The 24,698-nt window shown below is 34.1% G+C and overlaps 1 protein-coding gene across 1 annotated transcript; it reads left to right on the top strand.

Moving 5' to 3' along the window:
* The first annotated feature begins 9,172 nt into the window (after window positions 1-9,172).
* On the top strand, window positions 9,173-23,750 carry car (vacuolar protein sorting-associated protein 33A). Its single transcript, XM_085950632.1, has 8 exons — window positions 9,173-9,311; window positions 11,566-11,948; window positions 12,164-12,438; window positions 13,330-13,490; window positions 16,623-16,793; window positions 17,621-17,932; window positions 19,531-19,657; window positions 22,696-23,750. The coding sequence occupies exons 1-8, from the start codon at window positions 9,210-9,212 to the stop codon at window positions 22,983-22,985; spliced, it is 1,821 nt and encodes a 606-aa protein (XP_085806758.1). The 5' UTR covers window positions 9,173-9,209; the 3' UTR covers window positions 22,986-23,750.
* The last annotated feature ends 948 nt before the right edge of the window (window positions 23,751-24,698 follow it).

Raw genomic sequence — 24,698 nt, 5'->3', positions numbered from 1 at the left:
GTAGCACAGTGAAGTAGAAAAATTAGAATTATTATTAGAATCAACAAAGTCAGGAATTCATTTACAATGTGAATATTATTATAAGGCCATCCTTTAGGATCCACAGAAGAGAAACAATATTATATTTAATAGTATTAACTGTCAATTCTTGGTGGTAGATGTTGTATTAATTAAAATAAAAGATATTATTTAGTACTGATACCGCCTAAACCATGGCATCCTCAGAGGATCCAAGGCCATGAGGCCTGAATCATCATTGGGCGGATTCATGCAGACATGATCAGATCGACTACAATACAGAAATTTCTAGCCCGTAGGAAATATCGTTATTTTGTAAAAATATGTCAAATCATGCATCGAATCAATATGGCGTCACTTGCGCAGTCGAATCTAATTCTGGGGTGCGCAATGACAGATGGGTCAGTCAGCACGCGCCGACGCATGCACAAGAGACTGCCCGGTCGCTTCGAGTGAGATTGGTTCGTTGTTTTTAGACCTATCGCGTCGGTCGCTCGGAACCGACGCACCTCTGCGAATTATTTATTTTTAAAAATATCATGTTTTAAACGCTGCATTGTTTACTGTAAATATATTCCGAAAATAAAAGCCCTGTTTCCGCCGTAAATCCGCGTTGTCAATTAAACCCGCATGTCCCCGAAAGGAGAAGCCAGCAGACGATCACCTAGACATTACTTCATCCCGGGGGGTCCAGCGCATCCTACGCCCCCCCCCCCTCCTTTCGGAGGTGACAGTACTTATCCAACATAATTTAATGACAATCGGCAATCCGTTTCAATAAGACATTCTCAAGTAATAAAAAATATACCTATATACGAAAATTGACGAAATAGGTATGCCAAATGAACCATAATACATATGTATGAGTCAGATCAACGCCTCAGAATTATTGAATTCCACACAGAAATATTGGAGTTCCCATATAAAGTGGTCCTAAAGTCAATCTTCTTATGTCTCTCTTGAAAAGTAGTGATTCTCGACTTCGCCTTTTTTCTTTCGCAAACAGATTACATTTTTACAGCTGTTTATACTAACAAAATTATTTATTGATGACATGACCACTGATTAAATACAATATTCTAAGAACGTAAACTGCTCGGCCATTGTGGGCGTCTGAATTAATAATGGGTGATTTAAAATTCTTGAGTTTTATACTGGACATACATACGGATTATATACGGTCATAAAGAGTGATATCAAACTGGGAACAGCCATTATAAGTAGCAGTGGCGAAGGGTGGAGGTAGGCTGTTAAGATTCGCCATAAATAGTGCACATTAAACTCTGTTAGTCATACGTATTTGATTTTATTGAGACTATAATTTACAGATGGTGTTGGTTAGTTTTTTAAAAATCAATTAAACCCTTCCTAAACCAAACTATAATAGTTTTGGTATATTTTTGTCAATACCACAAAATTGTGCACACTTTTTCATTCATACTTATCGGTTTTCATTGGATTAAGAATACATATTACCTATTGCACATATTTTTTTAATTCATTAAGGGGGATGCTTATACTATCAGAGGCGAAAAGAGGCACCTAACGGAAAAATACGAAGCTTGCAATTTGAGATTTTTTTTTGATAATTTACAATTTCAACTGTAGTAATTAATAAATATGTATCTGAAAACACTAAAAAGATTTTTTATTTTTCTTTTAAATTTAGAGATAAACTGGCAATTGTAAAAAAATGTAATAAAATGTGAATTCGTTGCAGGGTCAAATCTTATTATTACATTATATTTTATGGCCATATTTATTATTAAAATTTAGTTTAGGGTTTTTTGTCGCTTAGATTTTTGACTAATTCATCGTTTTAATATTTTTTATATATATTTTAAAAAACATCGATTTTTATAAAAATATAAATGTGTATAACTTGAAATCCTTTTTATTTATATCAAATTTTATTTTAGGCATGGTCACAATATTGAAGCTCGAGTTGACATAAATAAAAAGGATTTCAAGTTATACACATTTATATTTTTATAAAAATCGATGTTAAGTTTAAAAAAAAATAAAAAATCTTTTTATGTTTTCGGATACATATTTATTAATTAATACAGTTGAAATTGTAAATTATCAAAAAAAAATCTCAAATTGCAAGCTTCGTATATTTCCGCTAGGTTATCTGCTGGCATGCGTCTCCCCCTTAAGCCCAGCCTAAATCAAACTATAATAGATAAAAATATTATTCTATCTATAAAATATCCAAAGTTATATATGATTTAATTGCATAATTTTAGATATTTTATAGATAAACGAATATATTAGGCAGGGCTTAATAGAATTTTAAAAACTTACTAACACCATCTGTAAATAATAATTGTAGTCTTATTTCAATGAAAACAAATACGCATGACCGAAAAAGTTTAATGTGCACTTATTATGGCGGATCTTCACAGCCTACGTCCACCCTGCGCCACTGATAAGTAGGTACTCCACTACAAACAGATGTTTAAATTTTTATTTTCTATTCTATGTTATTGTCATAAATAGTAAACATAATGATGTAAATTGTAAACACTTACCAAGCTTATCTTTTGTTTATCTATAAGATTGTTTTTTTTTTAATTTTAAACCACATTGTTGATAAGACTTAAGATTTTATATACTTAGGTGAATAACAATTAATACCAAGGCCCCTTGCACACTGCAATATTACTTAATACACAAGTTTAAATGTATGATTTCACACGAGGTCAGTCAAATCTATTTACCTCCAGCAAAGAATACTAGCATTAATTTAACATAATTTGGGTAGACTTTTAGCTAAATTCATATCGATTTGATGTGAACACAATTTCTGACAATTCGTAAAGCATTCGGGGCCGTTCATTGGTCAGTGTATTGGTACCATGGACTCCACATCTCGAAGCGGTCCCCCAGGTCTACACAATATGACTTATCATTTAATTATATCAATCATCATATCACATCAAATTGCATCACAAAACCATATATTTTGACAAGTTATTATGTTTTCTGGAACGAAAATTTTTACCAACGGGCCCCGATACTTCACGTGGTCCAGTGGAAGGTATATGTCAGTAATAAGTAGACTCCGGTCAGCCGGAGTCCTATTTTTTTGGGGACGGACTCTAATATTACAACATTTTTTAATTAAAAAATGCGTTAATAATTTATGGAACCTAAGTTTTTCAGAAAAATAAGGTGTACGATGTAGTAGGTACAATGAATTATGAAATAAATATTATTGTTATAGTATCTTTATGAATACCGAGGAATTTTCATTATGTAGAAGCGATGGTATTAGTATAGTTTAGTACCTACTTATTTAGACAAATTATTGAAGAATACAGTCACAGTAGTTCATTAACTATTTAATGTGATCTACGGCGGGAAAAAAAATAACAAGTATGTGAGAACTTCCAGAGATCATCGCATCCGAACTGAATGTGTGAATTCAAATGGCAGTGATTTTATTTGTGCATGCGATGCCATCATCGCACTCGATTCTACATTTTGTGCACTGTACTATGTATTTTGGCTGAAATATCACAATAGATTTTGATAAAACACTAAGTAATTTTGCAAACCAAATTACTATTATTTAATATGATGTTATTTGCATGGAGGATGTTTTGGCCCTTGGGTAAATCTACAATTTACCTCGAACAACTCTGCATGTTTTACTCCAAGAATCAAAACTCTTCGTCATCATAATACGTGGACAGCATGTCAAACTTGTATCTACCTACAGACTATTCATTTGAATTTATTCAACAAAATTTCCCATTGCGGCAGCTAATAATATTTATAATAATATGTTAACATATTTAAAATAAATGTATCATATGAAAATATATAATAGCTGTGGAGGGATGTATATCTTAAATTTCAGCTTAGCTGAATATATTTGTGATGAATGATTTACATCGCAATTGAATATAACGCAGGTAGCTTAGTTGGCAGAGCACATTGGCGCGAATCCAGTGGGCGCAGGTTTGTATCCTGCTGGGCATCGTATTATTTTTTAATAAGATCTTTTCAGTTTTCTTTGATGTGCTTTCAAACTATGTAGCTATCTTCAATTAAAAATGTTACATTGTCAAATCTTGTGAATTATTCATTGAATAAAAAAATAGTTAATTGGATGATTTATAACTTTCTAAAGCTCTTATTGTATATTTCGTATATTTATTTGTTGTATATTAAATATCTACTTACTTATACATAGGTACGAGGGTGGGTCTATAATTCCTTTGAAAAAAGCATTAAAACAGTTTTTATTTTTGTATTTTTTTTGATTTCTCAACATAATCTCCTTGGAGCTCAATACACTTGGTTAGACGTTTCTCAATTTTTTTTAAACCGTCAGAAAAATAAGTTTTCGGAAGGTCCTCAAAATAAGCATTTGTCCGATCGATGACTTCTTCATTTGAAAAGAAACGTTGTCCACTTATCCATTTTTTTAAGTTTGGGAAAAGGAAAAAGTCACTGGGGGCTAAATCTGGCGAATACGGTGGGTGGTCGACCAATTCGAACTTCAATTCTTCAATTTTAGCCATTGATCGTAAACATGTGTGAACACGGGCATTGTCCTGATGAAAGAGGATTTTTTTCCTGTTTAAATGAGGCCGTTTTTCTTCAATTTTGTTTTTTAGCTGGTCCAATAAAGATGCATAATAATCCCCTGTTATTGTTTTTCCTTTTTCCAAATAGTCAACGAAAATAATTCCACGTGCATCCCAAAATACAGTAGCCATAACCTTACCAGCTGATTTTACGGTTTTCGCCTTCTTTGGACATGGTTCGCCTTTCGCAATCCACTGCTTTGACTGTTCTTTCGTCTCGGGAGTATAGTGGTGTATCCATGTTTCATCTACAGTCACAAAGCGACGAAAAAATTCATCCGGATTGCGTTGCATGAGCGACAACAGGGCTTTAGAGGCCACCACCCTATTGCGTTTATTGTCGACTGTGAGCAAACGCGGCACCCATCTTGCAGAAATTTTTTTCATGCCCAATTTGTCATGTAAAATAGAAATGACGCTACCTTTTGAGATCCCTGTAACCTCAATTATCTCACTCAACTTTAATCTTCGGTCACTTAACACCATATCGTGGATTTTATTGATCATTTCTGGTGTAGTCACCTCTACAGGACGTCCTGAGCGTGGTTCATCCTTTGTTGATGTACGACCACGTTTAAATTCATTTAACCAGTTATAAATAGTTGCAAGTGAAGGAGCAGATGTGCCGTGAACTAAATCCAACTCATTTTTTATTTCCTTTGCTGTTAACCCTTTTATATTAAAATGTTTAATAACAGCTCTAAACTCAATTTTCTCCATTTTTGTAAACAAGCAAATTTTTTTTTTAAATGTACGAGAAACACACAACAACCCGACCAATCTGATTGAAACTTCGCAGCATACTGAATCGGTAGTGCCGCTGCATGAAAACAAACCGCTTACAGTACTAGTCGCGCCACCTGTCGGCTTTTCTAAGGACTTATTGACCCACCCTCGTATGTAATATTATATCTTTGAATTCCTTACTTATTAACTTAAAAATAACAATAATGCATGAAATACTCATACTTATAATAATAATTATATATTATATTACTTCAAGTACCTACCGATAACAAGGGCTGCGCGACTTATCAATACTCTGACTAGAGACGTATACATGTTGCTTTTTATGAGGTATTCTTATAAATTGCTTCACTTACTCTTATTTAAATAACATATCATTTGTGAACGTCGTGGATTAATAATTCTATATGTACACAATATCCTTTAAATAAAAAGGGAGTTAAGTAAAACATTGTCTTTGTGGAGCTTTCTATATTCTGTTACGCCACTGAATTGTCTTAAACAACTGATTTAAGAACAATACGCATACATAAAATAATGGTAGTTGGATGGATACAATTTTCAGTGCTAATTTGAAAACATATATCTCTACGAAGTGCAAGTTATACCCACCTATTAACGTACCATTCTTTACGAGAAATAATTATTATTTAGTCCATTCGCCCAACCCACTAACTTTATTCAGTAGATCGAGTAGGTACACGCTGAAAAAACAATATGCATTATTTTTCCCATCTGCCGGATTGAACCCGCAACCCACAGTTTCAAAGATGGCTACGCTACATCAGCCGCCGTGTGTACAAAATCTTGTATTTCGATAAAAAATATATACTATATTGGTGTATACCACAGCTGATGATGATAAATAATATTGTATAGAATATAATTCATTTTAAAGTTGTTCACTTTCTTCATTTATGAAGCGATCACAAGCAATTCAAAATTTGTCATCGATAAGAACCTTTTTTGACACCTACATTTGATGAATTTTAAACATAGCAAATTTTTCAGTGATAAAGTTACCCATCTCATAACGTACTTATCTATATAAATCAGTCATTTAATAAATAAGTACAAATATCACCAACCAGTTAGTTTTTTATTAAAGTTAATTTTTATGTACGCAACAATATGCACATATATTTCGTTATTATTGTGTTATTCAATTGAAAATGTCTGTTACGATAAAATATGTTGTAAGTATATCAAAATTACAAAAGTTGAAAAAAATTTTAAACTAGTAATATGTGTCTAGGTACCTGTCGTTTTATATCATGAATAGTTTTTTTTACTCTTTATGTGCATTTAAATCAAATAATAATACCTAAATACATGAATAAATAGGCGTGTCTGGAAATCTGTAGGTACATACACAGTTCGCCGTATCCGAAATATTGTATGGGTAATAATATATGGTCGTATATTAAAGACTGTTCAACCTCTTTAGGTCGTATAGTACTGAGATAAAATTCATGTCTAAATAAAACACGGTTCTTGTCGGTTTACAGGAAGCCAGTGGCAAACAAATTTTGGAAATAGCCGATTACTGGATAATTTTTTGTTAGGTTAGGTTTTCATTATTGAATTTATGAATTTTGCCACAATCGGCTATGATAATTGAATTAATATTCATATCGAATCTAATAAAATTGGATACCTTATCTTATAGTATACGGTCATCTCTTTCTGATAGAAAGCTCACCGCAAACTGTGCCACGGTGAAATGCATTACGTACAATTTACATGTAACCTTAAATGGGACGGGCGGTGACTTTTTTTTTAAATTAACGGTAACCTACATTTTATCTACTTAAGGTTTTATAACTAATTTAATCACGGTAAGTAGTAAAATGTGTGGCATTGCGGATTAGTAGCTCTGTAATATTCTATATCTAAATGTATTAACGTAATATTTATAATGAACGTAAGTGAAAAACCTTTAGAAGAATGCAATTACGGCTGACGCAATACACAATATATAATAACATAATATATTATAATTACTTATATAATAATTATTCAAACGAATATTTCCAGAAAACCTATTGTTTTGATACTATAGACATACTTGGTAATGGTATCAATATGATACTTTTAGAATATTTCAAGGTCCACGCACAAAAACTTTCAATATTTGTAGGTATCAATTAATTGGTATTTATATGCATAGTAGTTGTACATACCTACGAAAAAGTTCTTAGAAATATAATTATTAAAACATGTATTTTTATACTCATTGTATAAAATGGTTCACTATTGCTTACAATAAAATTGCTGCGATAAAAAGAACAATAAAAGTGGTAACTCGAGAATCTTAATTGGTTCATGTTATTAATAATTGTTTGCAATACGCCGCTCAGCTAAAATTATTTTCGCAAGATAATTATTATAAGTACCTTCGCACCTGAGCTGGCAGAAAAAACAACTGACAAATTGTAGAAATCCATACTAAGAATCATTTGGGCAAAAGTCTCCTTAGGATATTGGATTCGTCCACCATTTTAATGTGTTTTTTTATGGGTTGACGGTTAAAAACGTGAGCTGGCCGGTGTTTAGTAATAAGACTCGATAGATGTTAATCTTCAGTGGTGTTTATTCGTCATGGTCTCAAAGTACAGTTACATGTTGTAAATAAAAGGGAAAGAACTTACTCAGGAGTTACTGAACAAATTGAATTGTCTGAGTTGAACGATATTAAAATCATTTACAATAGTATTTATCAATATGAGGCATTTAATTCCAAAAAGCGAGTCCACATTTGGTCAAAATCGAGAAAAAAATATGCACGTGTTCTTTGTATAATTTTACACAATATGTATTGATCTATAAATTCCAAAACGCGACATAACCCTACGAAAAAAAATATTTTAAGTCTCGATTTATTACAAAAAGCGCCAAGTCCGTGTTTCATATAATTTAAAGTTTGGTTGATTTTTCACGTGTTCAAGTCAACTAATAAGGGAACGTTCAATATTGAAAAGGGCGTCTCCCATGCTGTAGCATCTGGTAAAATCATGACAGTGCCATGAAAATATGTGCCTTATGCGGAATAAATTAAAAAGTGAGGTACAAGTAGCGCTACGTCCAATTTTATTTTGCCTATATTTATTACATTTAATAATTTATCGGCTGAAACAAATTGCCATTTGGTTCTAATTTCGACATAGAATACAACGGAAAAAATAAATTCACAATAAAACAAATTATTGAAGCTTGAAACATAAAAACGTTTCCCGAAAATATTGAATTGTGGACATGTCGCTTTTTGTAGTTAGACGCTTCATATGAAATAATAAGTAGGTATTTAAGAGTTTATAATATTATGTGAGTAGTAATACAACTAGATAGGGTGGGTAAATTTGGGTTCATCAATAATATAATATTGAGTAGGTACGTTGCAAGAGTCGAAATCACACCGATTGAATATTATTAACAATGGTACATAATTAGTATCTTAGGGTGTCGATGAATTAAACAAATGACAATTAATTCAGTTCAATTTAACGGCAACCACCGACCCATGAAATGTCATGGTTGCCATTGGTTGCTCATCTCTAGAAAAAAAGACCTTGGATTGAAACCAGCCACATTTGTTAAAATTTGTATTTCTATTCCTTGTAAAATTCATATTCAGAATATAATTTTGTTTGTACTGACAAAATAAAAATAATAAAGTGTAATACTAAGTAACCCCAGCTAATTTAAGTTTTGTGTTGACTTATAAAAATTTCACCCGTTAACCTTAAAGTATAATAGCTACTAAACGTCAAAAATCTGACAAGTGACAGAACATATTATCTATGGACAGAACTGACATTTCAATCGTTTCAAAATATCGTAAACATGACTTCTCATCTTGCTGGGGGGCGTCTAAATGTGGCTTTACTCCAAGAATCATCAAGAAATGAGCTTTTGGACCATCTACAGCGCTTTGAAGGTCCAATGGTAATAATCTCTTTTTGTTGCCTTTGAATCAGATACCTACTTAGTTATTTATTGGCTAAAAAATATTTTGTTCACATGAAGTACATCCAAACTATCCACCACAGAAAATTTTCACGCATTGATTTACGCCTTCTGCAGACCAATATACATCTGCTTGCAAACAAATTATATACCTACCTAATTGTTTTTAAACAAACAAACATTTGTTTGAAACTCAACCCATGTTTACACCTGCGGACATTGTTAACAAAACGTAAGTTTGGACAAATACAAATAGGTACAACTTTGATTGCTTTAGTCCAAACAACTTTCCACGAGACCATATATTCACGGTGCTTCTGATGAAGTAAAATACAATCCAGCAAATCACATGTTTTCCACTCGCGGCGTATTACTAACAAAACATGATAATAAAAATATTTTGAATGTTTGTAAATAATCTTTATTTCTTCTTCTTCCTGATGCTAAAACCGTATGTGGGTCTTGGCCTCCTCCAGCATCTGCCTTCATCCAGGTCTGTCCAAAGCCGCTTCCTTCCAGTTTTGGATGCCCAAGGTCATTATTTTCAACTCAACACTATCTCTCCATCCTGTACAAGGTCAACCAAGTCCTGGTTTGACTTCTGGCTTCCTGAATGGTACTTTAAGTTACATGTGTTTTGTGAATGCGTACAAAATCTCATCGATAGAGTTGACTTGTTGCAGTTTGTGTTGATACCAAATCTACACATCGAAATTAATGCCGGAATTCCCCATTGGAAACCTATAAATAATCAGAAACATCTAAAATATCAATAGAACAGAATCGTAATTTAAGGTTCAGGTACTAAGGGCTACACCTTTCTTGGCTAAAAAATAATCTTTTCAACCTCGGCTAGCGGTTGGTAATAATTCAGAGAAAGATAGTGGACCTTGGAACGCTTTACCAGGCAAACCAACGAAAAAATAACAAAACCGTTGTTAGCCCTTTAAAAAAATAACCCTAATGTTCTTGTGTCCATAATAATAAATCCAACAACAGTAAGACAACTGATCTTCCGCGTAATGTGTCCGATGACGGCAAATTATATATAATAAAATGTATTGTATTTCCGCGTAGTGTAGCGCTGCCTTAGTGTCTATGGCCGAATGTCTTCCTCTGAGTAACCACTGATCAACGTATTTTGAGGGATCGAAAAGTGTCAAAGGTGGTGCAACGAGTTTGATGAACAAAAGTGTGCATACATCGAGTGACCAATGGGAACATGGACGAGTCCACTTCTCACTTGTCACCTCATGAGAGCGCCAATTTTGAATTCATCCACATCCATAACAATACCATATCTTATCATTTTGACGAATTATATAAATATGGATTAATTATGTAAGCGCGAACATTGTTTCATCTAATTGATTTTGAAACGTTAAAAATTCCATGAAAAACGGTGCCAGAACGCCGTTCCACCGCGTTACATGACAAAAAAAGCCTGGATGGTTTCAAAAATTTAAAGGTCGTAATAAACTACACATCAAAGTGACATGTGAGGCTGTCATTGGAGATACAGAGGGAGGTATGAATTTTATCAAGACTCCAGCAATAATCATAAAAAACGAGGATTAGAGGTGTTTTCTTAAATGCATGTAGGTCCATTATTTTCACCTATCTTTTGAAACTAACATATATTATTTTAAAAATTCCATGATTTCAAGTTTTATTCGAATTATACGATTTTTTGACTTACATGAAAATTAATAACTTAAGTCGAGGATTTACTGTATTTGCAGAGAAAAGAATAATGTCAAGCTGATTTTTTTGTTTTTACTGCTAAATAATGGTGTGACACGAGTACCTGCAAAACACCCCCTCCACTCTAATCCCAAAATGAAGGAATCGCTGAGCATCTTATCACAGAATTATATATTAGTGTCACGTGTCCCAAAAACTAGAATTGGTTTAATATGAAATATAATAAATGCTATAAAAACTAAATAATAGAGTGACGTCGATTAGTAGTTAAGGAATTAATTGATACCTACCTTGATTTAATATACAAAAACCGATAGCCAACATTGTAATGCAATTTGATAAATATCTCATGTAAGAATTACTAGTTAAAATCGCCGTAATTAAATAGGATGCCCGTAGCTTAATTGGAAAAGTGCACTGGCGTGAATCCAGCGGTTATAGCTTCAAGTTCCTTAGGGTATCTAGTGGGTGTGTGCATGAGATGTTTTCAAATTACGTATGTTTAATATGAAATAATGTTATTTTGAAGACTATCATATGGGATGAATGGCTGGAGGGACCCGTGGGTCTAGTGGCACAGTATTCTCTGCTGGTGGAGCACGGCATGGCGTTTATGTACCCACTCAAGCCCGGCGTGTCGCCCCCGCCTTCTGTCAAGCACGTTGTATTCATCACCCGTCCCAAGATTCACCTCATGGACTATGTAGCCGATATCATATTCAGCATCACCAAGCAAAACGGGCCTCAAAAGGACTTTCATCTTCTGTTTTGTCCTCGCAAGAGTGAGTTCTGCAGACAGCATCTGGACAATAGGAAAGTCATCTCAAGCTTAACCACAATTGACGAGTTCAAATGCAACGTGTATCCGTTTGATAGTGATCTGCTGTCGTTGCAATTGGAGAATGACTTCAGGTAATATATTTTAGAAGTGATCATATTATTATTCATATAAGATTAGAGGGTACCAACACCGGTTCACAGGCATATGACCTTGACCCTATTTGAATGCGCCCACAGCAAAATGTTAATAAACGGAAAGAAATGATTATTTTTTGTACAGATTCTTTCAATGCTGTGAATGCCCTTTTCTATACCGATTCTAAGCATACACTCCACTATTCTTTCAGAGATTACCACCTGGACGGTGATCCAACGTGTCTGTACCAGGCTGCATTGGCCGTTAGACAAGTCCAACAGTTGTATGGTACCATTCCGAAGGTATTGGGCAAGGGGCAGTGCGCTAAGCAAGTCTGGGATCTCATTTGCCGGCTGACTAAAGAGGATCAGGCCACTGGACCCAAGGGACCTTCTCAAGGAAGCGTGGACATGCTTCTATTGCTCGATAGGTCCATCGACCTAGCCAGCGTCTTTGCTACGCAGTTGACTTATGAAGGCTTAATAGGTTGGTGAAAAATAATCTTTCTATAAAAAGGCATGTCTTTACATCAAAAAACATCATTACATTACATCAATAATGAAAAATGGCACTTGTTCAATATACTTGGCCCATACTCTGGGTCCAAACACACATTGAAAACAACATGTAAATTTGCCAAACCCATGATTCTAACCCATGATATTATAAGCCGACATGTTACCGGTTGGCCATCTATATAGACAGAACTTAAAAATATGAAAGTGAAACTAAGGAAAAGAACGAAAGACTAATGATTAAATTAGCTACAAGTCGTTTCGTATTGCAGGTTCATTTGTGGCAAACTTTATAATGTTATCACTCGCATTTGTCAAAAATCGCATGTATTTGTACTTTTTCGGTGCTTGTTGTCACAAATACTAAAAATCGTGTGATCTCATTCATGGACGAAAATCCCCAAAGAGATTATATGCTATTGTCTGGCGTAGATATGGTGAAAAAAGATTACTTACTTACTTAAATATCGCGTATATGTGTTTCTTCTTTTCCCCTGAGTAACCAGATAGTGTGAAAAAGGATTTTTAAATAAATCAACGTATTTCTAAACATCAGCTTAATAACTAACTATAAAACTCTATGTTCACCATTTTTTAATATAGAATACGTTTTTTAAACAACTGATGTGGCGAAGTTATGTATTTTGTCCAAATCTACAATGGAAATTCTGATTAGCTTCATTTTCAATTCTGTCGTATTTTAATGTTAAAAACATGAAACGTATTCTATGCATGAAATATTTATAAAAACTGTATGTATTCCTTTCGATAGTGAGTGCTGTGTTTAATTAGAATTGCTTCAAGGTGGCAATAAATCTGGTGATTGATTAATACATGGCGTTACTCCATTACTAATTTTCAGATGAACTGTTTGGAATAAAGGGTGCTACGGCAAAATTTCCCGACCACAAGTTCACAAATCCAGATCAGCAAAATCCGCACACATCGACCTCGGATAAGAAAATCATTCTGAATTCGGGAGAGGAGCTTTACGCTGAGCTGCGCGATAAAAATTTCACCGCGGTACGTTCAATCACCATAGTCATTTATTTTTTAACTTACTGAAGTACCCGATTTGATATAATGTCAAAATGAATAATTCTGACAGCAGTAAAAGTCAAACAAAATAACACTAAATTTAAAATTGAATTCAGAATATGCAAACTTTATACATTATTCAAATGTGTAAAAATTCTAAATTTGATGGAAAAACAAGTATACATACATTGTATTTTATATTATTAACTAGCTGAAGTACCCGGCTTCGCACAGGGTCGCTTCATGGTTATATTTATCTTAGATATTTAAAAAATAATAAGAGGTAATTATATTTTTAATATTAAAATATCTGTGTAATACAATATGGCAATATGAAAATAATTCTAATAGAAAATATGAAAACGTTATTAATGTTATTAATATGTAGTAAAAAAAAAATCAAAATTGGATGGAAGAAACAAACAACAAACTTTGTATTTTATATACTACTAATTTAGAAACCTTCGCAGGTGTGCGTACAACAACTGACAAAAGTTTCATCGCAATCGGATGAACAGAAGGAGATAATTTTCTAATTCAGAAATCTTCGTGGACATACGCACGACAACTCACCAAAGTTTAATTGCAATCGGATGAATGGTGTAGGAACGCATTCGAATAGAAGAAAAAGAAGATAATTGTACTAATTCAGAAACCTTCGCGGGCGTGCGCGCAACAACTGGTCAAAATTTCATCGCAATCAAATGAATGGTATAAGAACACATACGAATAGAAGAAGATAGAATAGAAGAAAAAGAAGAAGAAAATAGTTGTATCAATTCAGAAACCTTTGCAGGCGTGAGCACAACACTTGATCAAAATTTCATTGCAATCGGATGAATGGTATAGGAACGCATACGAATAGAAGAAGAAGAAGACGGTTGTACTATTTCAGAAACCTTTGCGGATGTTACCACAACAACTGACGAAGGTTACATCGCAATTGGATGAATGGTATAGGAACCATACGAATAAAAGAAATTATAATGAAGAAGAAGAAGATGGTTTTTCTAATTTAGAAACCTTTGCGGGTGTGCGTACAATAACTGATGAAAGTTTCGTCGCAATCGGATGAATGGTATAGGAACCATACGAATAAAAGAAAATAGAATGAAGAAGAAGAAGAAGATGATGATTTCTTCTAATTCAGAAACCTTCGCGAGTGTGCATACAACCACTTTCCAAAATTTCATCGCAATCGTATGAATGGTGTAGGAACGCATACGGGACAGACAGACATTCATTTTTATATATAAGATATAGCCTATACTCTTCGCGCAAGTGCAAGCAATAAGTTCACAAAGTTTTATCGCAATCGGATGAACGGTATGGCAGCGCATAAAATACGAACAAACAAACAAATATTGATTTTTATATATTAAATATATAGATTATGTTCACAGAAATTAATGTCGAGTTGATAACCTTTTATCGAAGCAACCTGACATTTTTATAATTGTATTTAGTGCAGTATTTCTCAAATGAATTTAGTCATGCAAAACTTTTACAATTTGTTATCTGTTATCCAAAACAAATTTTTACATGCAATAAACCAGTGTTTAATGAGCTGTATGGCATGTAGCAGTGGCGATGGGTGGATGGGAGCGATAGGCTGTTAAGATCCAACATAAATATTGTGCACACTAAACTTTATTACTTTACGTATTTTTTTTTATTGAACTAAGAATACAATGTGTAGATGGTGTTTGTTAATTTTTAAAATTCAATTAAGCCCTGCCTAATATATTCATTTATCTATAAAATATCTAAAATTACGGCATTAAACAATACATAATTTTAGATATTTTATAGATGAAAGAAAATTTTTTATCGATTATGATTTGGTATAGGCAAAGCTAATTGAATTATAAAAACTAACCAACACCATCTGTGATATGTATTTTAATTCAATGAAAACAAATAAGTATAACTTAAAAAGTGTGCACTATTTTTGTCAGATCGCTATTATGGTTTGGTTTAGCAGGGTTTAATTCAATTTTAAAAACTTACCAGTACCATCTGCAAATTGTATTCAGAGTTGAATGAAAAGAAATAAGTATGACTGACAAAGTTTAGTGTGCACTATTTATGTTGAATCTTAACAGTCTACATTAGAAGTGAGTTGGAAATACTGTCACCAGTTTGTGTACTCAAGTTTCGGATGAAACTACCCATACTCAGTATGTGTGGCCCAATAAACTTGTTACAAAAAACTTGTGATGGTATCATTGCGAGTCGCTCGCCAGGTGAAAATAGGTCATAAATTTTATGTCGCAGCACATTCCCTCTTGGTGACATGACGTACAGGCTTGTTATGAGTGTTATAACCACTCAAAACATATTGTTTAAAATAAAAAAAAATCATTGTTAATAATTTTATGAACAAGAATATTATAACCTAACAGAAAAACCACTTATAAATTTTAAATGTGTTTAAAATTTTATAATAAATGGGACATTTCAAAAATCAGAGCTCAGAGTATTTTTAGAGATTCTATTGCCGATAGTTCAAATACTAATATGGAATTGGTTTTAGTTCCAATTGAGTATGAGACTTATGTCGCATACGCACGCCAAACGCTCTATATAGTATTCCAAATACTAGTAAGTATTTTGGAACAAGTTTCGATACTGAGTATTTTTGGTACTGTTCGGTTATGAGGAATACAGCGGCAAACACATTTTGAAAATAGCCAATGTGTTTCAAAATGTGTTTTCCGCTGTATTCCTCATAACCGAACAGACAAAAAAAAAAAAGTCTATATCGACCCCTTTCCACTGGCATATGGCCACATCCTGTTGAAACCACGTGTTTTCCAAATCGAAATCTTCCAATTCCGGCCACAAAAACTTGGTTACCATTTGCTTACAATGGACGCCATTGACCGTACGGTCCGACACTGTATTAGTATAAAAAAAAAACTCAACATACATTTCAACTTTCTGCTGATCTGTTACAGTAATTTGCAATCAAGCAAGACTTTGTAAGTAGGTGTGTTGGAGTATGACTGCATTGTAAGTTGATTTTAATTAATGTTTGCTATTATTGTCCTGGTGTTGTGCCTCTGAAATGGACAGAACATAATATTATGTAACATACCTTTTTTACTAATTCAGGTTGGCCCAGCACTATCTCGTAAGGCTCGTCTAATCAGCAATCAACTAGAGGAACGGCACAACAATAAGTCAGTTCAAGAGATAAAACAATTTGTGTCGAGACTGCCGTATATGCTCGCAAATAAACAATCGCTGGCTACACACACTGCCATCGCAGAATACATTAAAGAAGTAAGTGAAATTTAGAATTAATAATGACAAAGCCCAGTGATCTTCCATGGTAGTAGGCAGGTCATGCGTTGTTAAAACTTTTTAAAGCAGCGTCGGTTTTGCATGAAGCAGACAGCCTCCAAAATTGTCAGCGCTTCAGACCTGCACGTATCTAAAACCTCCACTGTTTAAGAGCTTATTTTATGGAAATGCTCTAATCGTCAGTAGATGTGTATGTCATTTTTTTCAAGATTTTTGTTGCATTTGTTTGCTCAAGATAGTCGAAAATAAATAATAGAATAGGTAGGTAGGTAGGTACTAATACCCTCTTATTATGACGGTACCACTTTGGACACGTCTCCCGGCTGCGGAAGCTCATAAATCAATTGGTTACAGATTTCGGTTAATGACTCCCATATTCCATTGACTCAATTGAACTGAATAGTTTTTGAAGTCAGCTCTGGCCTCCTTGTCGAACTACGAAGACGTGTTCTTCAGCAAATACTTTTTCACGCACACACAATGTGTAATAAAAGACATTTTGTACCTATTCATATCTGTAGTTTCTATTGTGTCTCAATAAATCAATTCACCTTCAAGTGTTGCTCCTGAAACAACCCCCCCTAACAAAAGTATTCCACCCTTCTCTCCTGTGAATCCTCCGTATTCGCCTGAGCCAAAAGGCGGTTTGCTGGTACCTATCTAACAAATTTTCAAACGATTTGAGACTAAAAATGAAAAGCGATGAACAGCGAAGCAAAAATAAATCATTTTCATCATAATCACCCTAACTCCATTTTGATGTGGTATGTGGCTACTTTTTGATAATAAAGTGTATTATTAATCAGTTCACAGACGATTTTGATTTTCACGACACGCTCCAGTGTGAGGAAGACTTCCTGAACTGCGTGGACACAGAGAAGCCGTGCACGTTCATCGAGGACCTGATAGCGCAGAAGGCTCCTCTCACCAAAGTCCTGAGGCTGTTGTGCCTGCAGTGCGTGACAGGGTCAGGCCTCAAACCCAAGCTACTCGAGTATTACAAGAGGGAATTGGTACAGGTTTATGGCCTCAACACTTGGCTTAGCTTATGCAACCTCGAGAAAACTGGATTACTGAAGCCGCAAACAGGGAGCAGGCAGTACGCTGTCTTGCGGAAGGTACAAACACTATGACCCTTTTTAAATTACAAAGTGTTTGCATACAATATTTTTTTAACATAATAACAGGTCATGAGGCCCTATTATACTGCCCCCATAAGCAAAAAGGCAGTTATTTGCCGACGTTTTCTCAACTTTTCTGATGAAAATTTTCAATAATGTGCTTGAATCTTTTGATTTATGGCATAAGCAAAAACCAGTATATTTTCAATATATGCCGTGTTTTTGCTTATGAATCTATACTGTCTTCTTATTTAAAATAACTACCATTTTCGCACAACAAATGTAAAACAATATGTCGATTTTTATACTGCTTTTGACTTTATGACACATGGTTCAGAATTTCATCTAAGTTATCCGTACACTAACACAATATGTGATCAAAAAGCTGCCCTTTTCCTTATGGTGGCAGTATTGTAATCTTAATGTAGTAGAACAGAAACATCCAGACATTCAGAAAATCACATGTATGTTGTGACCTCACTGGGAATCAAACCTAGAGCCCCCGGATGAGAAGCCAGTGCCTTACGCATTGGACTTGAAGGTCACAATATGCAAATGTCTGCAGGTTTATTAGCAGAATAGAACAGAGACTTGCAATAATGATCCTAATAGCAATGTAGGTGGAGTTAATTTTTCAACCATATTAATCTATACATTTTATGTTTACGAAACAATGACTTTATCTAAGCAAGGTCGTTTACAAGGACCCTTTTAATTTTCACATACAGAGTCTAGGGTTTGTAATCCTGGACAGATTTTTAATCTCACTAGGTATTAGACCGTCCCAGGGTTTTGAGATTCCAATTCTCTATAACTCCTTAGTTAGAAGCAGACTTGAGAGTGGGTCTATCATTTGGACCCCGCATCAGTTGAAGTACAGCCTTATGGTGGAGAGTCCAATAGAAATTTTTGAGACTCCTTTACTTTCGGCTGTATGGATATTATCCGTGGCTCTATCCGACTGATTTTCTCTCAGGTATGCTTACATACTGTTGCTTAAAATTTAGAAGGGATCTTTATTTAGCTACATATTTTTTCAGACTTATACGCGGCGTAAATGTGAACTCTGCCACTCTTGGTGGTGTTGGCTTGTGTGTCTCTGATAATTACCTTAGGAATCGAGGGCATCCGTTGTTTGTTCTTCTAAGGTGCAAAACTAACCTGCCATTGGTAATGCCAATTGGGAGGGCAATAACCACGTTTAATGAAATCGCTTCGGATATTAATATATTCCACTTACGTGAGGTGAATTTAGTTGCACGTTGTTTTATAAGTTTTTAAGATAGGGTCTATCAAAGTTCACTCTGTGTGCTTCCTTTCATCTACTTTTATTTTTGTTATTTTATTTTATTTCTTATTTTATTACTTATTGTATTATTAACTCACATTTCTCTGTATTTTTATTTTTAAAAATTATGAACACTTATTTTATGTCATGTCGTGAACGCTTTGAATTTATAATTTGTTATGTTCATTATATGTAAAGCTTTGTTCATGCGTAAGTCAATCCGCTCGATGTTAAAGTAAACATACGTATACTCTTGTATATATTATAATGAATTGAAATATTGATTACATATGATTTTATCTCACAGGCTTTGAGGTTAACCGCTGATGAAACAGCAGAATCAGAAAACGATGAAAAGAGTTACCTCAGCAGTACCTACACTCCGTTGACAGTCAGATTAGCGGAGCATCTTAGCAAAAATCGAGGATGGTTCGGTAAGTATTACTTACATTAAATCAAGTATACAGGTGTAAATTTCAAAATCCGCTATAACACTTTTTTGAAATAATTAAGATATATATATTGTTGGATTCGTTATTAAAATATCTACATGAAAAGTGTATCGCCTCTTTCAAAAGCCGCTACGATTAACTGTTATTTATGAAGCAAAATCAATGTGTCTATCAAATCCCACTATAACATTACTGAAATATTCAAAAACCTTTTTAGTTCAAAAAGTGTTTGTTGATTTTCTCAACATAATGAAAAAGTGTTATAGCGGGTTTTGAAACTCAGCGACACACACAGCAGTGGTGAGAGGTGGAGGTAGGCTGTTAAGATCCGACATAAATAGTTCACACTGAACTTTGTCAGTCATACTTATTTTGTTATCATTGAACTAAGATTACAATTTGCAGATAGTGTTAGTTTGTTTTTTAAATTCAATTTTATTAAACCCTGCCTAATTAATCAATTAAACCGTGGCTAAACCAAACCAAAACAAAATAGTTTAAGTATGCTATGGACGATCTGACAAAAATAGTGCACACTTTTTCATTCATACTTATTTGTCTTCATTGAATTAAAAATACATATTACCAGGGCTTTTTTTTTAAAAAAAAAGGTGCCGGAACTCACTTCATGTCAAGCTTTTTACTAAATAAAATTATATTCAAATGTCACTTAAATGAAATTTAAAGGAGCTATGCCACGAAGCGAACAAAAAAAGGTTGATTTTTACGATAATTTTTTATTTTAGTCAAAACAAAGCTACAGAAACAATAAAATACATACATTATATTTGAAATATATTGTACAAATAAGACTAAATAAGACTAACTTTAAAATATAATTGTAAATACATATGTAATGTATTTATTTATGAACTTGAATAAAAGTTTAGAGTGATTTCCAAAGTTTTTTCTAATTCTCGTCTGATACATCATCTCGATTCCTTTTCTTAGTGTTAGAGTCTAAGGCCGAATGTCTTCCTTTAAGTAACCACCTATCAACATATTTTGAAGGATCGAAAAGTGTCAAGGGTGGTCCCACGAGTTTGATGAACAAGAGTGCCGAAACTGTTTTAGTGTTTAACGAAGCTCTTGTTGGGGTAATAATAAGATTCATTTGCGAAAACCCCCGATCACATTCACTTGAAGAAATGGGAATAGAATTCAGAGCATATACCAAACGCAAGAGTTTTTCAGAACGTTTCTGCAAATTGTGCAGCCAAGTTTCATTTTGTGTACGTTCAACCATTCGTTTTTTGAGCAAAAATCGTTTTTTTGATCTAATGACCAGCAGTCTGGCCAATCGTTTTGAGTTCGACCTTGATCCCCGAGATCAGCTAGAGATGATTCAGGAACATCTACATGTACCGATATTTCCATATCTTCTGTCATCGTTTCTGTTTTGAGCTTTTTATTTGCGGAATCGGCGCCGCTGCCGGTGGTTGAGAAGTAACAGGAAATTTTTTTCATATTTAAACTTGGTGTTGCACTAAATAATATATAAAATAGTTGCACAACACGTAATCGTAACACAAACTGACTAAACAAACGTAAATAACAATATACGCAGATGCTGCCATGCGATAAACGTCAAACTGTCAAAATCATAATACGCAGCATACGTATGAAGCTAGTTACATACGCATGTTTGCTATTTAAACTATACGGTTACTTCACTAACACTAACACGCCAACATTCAAAATGGCTTCCACCTGTACCTTATTTTATCATTTTAACGAATTATTATTGTAATTACTTAAGCGCAAATATTTTTTCGTTTAATTGATTTTGAAATAAAACCGTGAAAAAAGGTGCCGGAACGCCGTTCCACCGCGTTAAATGGAAAAAAAAGCCCTGCATATTACAGACATAAAATAAAATTCATTAAGCCCTGCCTAACCAAACCATAATCGATAAAAAATATTCTATCTATAAAATATCTTAAATTATGTATAGTTTAATGGCATACTTTTAGATATTTTATAGATAAACGAATATTTTTAAGTTATATCTACTATGACTTGGATTTTTTTTATACATACCATGTCCTATACTAATCAGATTATATGGTCCTCCACAGAGTGTAGGTTTATATAAACAGATTTTTGTTTTTACGAGAAATGGATGTTAGTCACTTGCTCAACCTATTAGGTCCATACTCAGACTCAAACGCGAATTGAAATTCATTGTCAGATATTTTTTTGTTTTACTTTTTTTCACATTAAATTAACACTTTTTTACAATATTTACAATGTTTAAAATTTTATGACAAATTTTCTTTCAACGTTTTATTATAATTTTTTAACATGTTTTTTTTTACTTTTTATCACAACAGATAGGTATGTAGGTTTACAATGTTTTAAATTTTACGGAAATAACTTAATAAGTTTTTTTGGTAGGGTAAATTTTGAAATATTCAATACACAACCCTACATTACAATCCGGATAGTAGTATCTCGTGTCCTTCCGTATTCGTTTGCCGTTTTCATTCCTATCTGAGCAGCATACTTTGCACTGTCTAGTAGGCCTTTCTTTATTCGCCGTAGGTGGTATTGGTTGGTAACCAAAATGAAGCTAAATAAGTATGAATAATATATACTTATTTTTTACGAACTTACGTCTAAAATGTGCTCAAAAATGACAAAAGTAACTAAATTCAAATTACAATAACATGCGACATACCTAACACAAAAATAACTATGAATGAACAATGAAGTCATTGACAAATCGTAATATACTCAGGCCCGCTCTGCCGGGCAGTATCTTCCCGAATGTAGCTCGTGATAAACATTCCTGGCAAGTTGAGAAAAAAACGCCCGAGTGAGACTCGGGCTCGTCAACATGCAGAGTAAATCCGCGCCCGAGTCTCGCTCGGGATAAACAGTCAAGTGGTTAAATGGATAAACAACTGCAGGATACTATTCAGATGCTGAAATGCAGTTTGGATCCGCGAGTAATCTCATTATTTCGTAGAAATCGTAGTCAGATGTTTTTATTGAACTATTTCTTTTTTGGTTTACAGGTTTACAAGACGTCCTCGGTTTGCTACCGGGTCCAACGCTCGAAGAATTCCAAACGATACCGCAGGGCCAAAACAGGAGAAACTCAATATTGAGTGACAGTTCTTCCATTATCGAATCGCCAAAGGTTATCCTTGTCTTCTTCATCGGCGGTTGTACTTACAGTGAAATAGCCGCGCTACGAACTATATCTCAACAAGAAGAGTCAAATGTTGATTTTGTCATCATGACAACTCAGTTGATAAACGGAAATACATTTCTTGAATCTATACTCGAGCCATTACCAAAGTAAAACTATCGTTAGGTTATATCAATATTTTGAAGGGTTGTAATAATCCAATTATGTAACTTGTTTATTCTAGTCTTAAGCATTTTTGATCCACATAGTCTTCGACTCGACACTATACAGAAATATGTATGTCCGGAAATTTGGACGTATGCAGTTGGCCGTATCACAGTTCACTGTGAGCTGTTGTATAGTATTGAAACAAAACACTTAAAAATAGGTAGGTAACAAAAATCACCAGAAGAAAATACAGGGGGTACTCATTATCCTAGTCCCCGCAGTTATGAATTTGCAGGAAAATGCAAAAAAAATATAAAAACACAAGTGCAATAGCTCACAGTCGTCAACTGTCACTTTCAATCTTCCAATCCCACACTATTTCTGTCGTGCTCACATGTCTTTTTCTTTTCTAAATGTGTCCCAATTAAACCCATTTACTAAGTACTTTGGGTCCCCGTTTTAAGTGGATTCGCTTTAAGAGGTATTTTTTCAGTCCCAATTACCGTCAGATAACGAGAACCCCCTGTAGGTAGGTAAGTAAATTAGAAATACGATTATATCGTATAATTTATGTAAAATTCTTGTAGGCAGTTGTAAGTATCAAATCGTACCAATCAAATGTCTGTATATAATACTAATCAATACCAAATTAATGTTCTTATCGAATTTGATAGAATTGTATCATTACTGTCTGCAATGCTCCACGAACAACGCGTCAATTTTTGATCTCAATGCTATATGGCCATTTCTTTTCAGTATGACAGCTCACTGAGCTCATGGTGAATTGTGATACGGCGAAATGTAATAGGTAAAATTTACATATAACTATGTTTTCAAAGAAAATTATTCAAAATACTTTTTGACTCGTGTGTCACTGGTAACCCTTTAGGCACAATACACACGGAAATTCGTCTCGACACCAACATAATCATAATTAAGAACTACCATACAATGTTGTATTCATTCACGCACAGGTGCGACTAGCCGAAACGCCAAAACTTTGTCAAAACGGACAACCATCAATGTATATCACGACAATAATCGGTGATATAGTTTTGGCGGAAATATTGGATAGATTAACATTATCAATAAATTAGAAATATACGAATGTAGTGTTCTAATTGTTGGAAGGATATTTCTTAACCTGAGATGTCATTTTCGGTCTCTGACACTGACAGGCCACCGAGAATGTGCGAAGATCGTGTGTATAGCACCACAAATTTATCTGGAGAATTGATGGGGGAGCCACAGTCGAAAACTACCCAATCAAGACTCACAACTGAACAGAATCTGACAGTGGAAAGATGTATTCAATATGGCGTCATTGTAATTCCATTTTTGTCCACTCTACAGATAAGTTTGTGGGACTGCACTAGCTTGAAAAGTGACTGGGTCACTGTAAAATAGTACGGATTCTATGCATTGTAGCGATGACAAGCGACATTCATGCCGTGTGCTTAAAATTTTTTTACTTGCAACAGATGTTTTTTTTTCAACCAAAAATGTTGCATTCCCGCTGTGTACGATGGTACATTAAGATACATGTGTTTTATGAATACCAACAATAAATATCACATCGACAAATTCGACATGTTGCAATCGAGACGAGTTTGTATGTGCGATGCGGCTTAATCTTCAGTATCTACAAAACATTATTATATTTGATCAGTTGTCAGTTCAGATTATGATAAAAGACTTTTTTCTTTATCACGGTTCGCC

This window comes from Rhyacophila brunnea, unplaced genomic scaffold (assembly GCF_057557595.1).
Source record: "Rhyacophila brunnea isolate RB1 unplaced genomic scaffold, BYU_Rbru_1.0 scaffold_23, whole genome shotgun sequence".
Lineage (NCBI taxonomy): Eukaryota > Metazoa > Arthropoda > Insecta > Trichoptera > Rhyacophilidae > Rhyacophila > Rhyacophila brunnea.
This window is presented reverse-complemented; position numbering and strand designations above follow the sequence as displayed.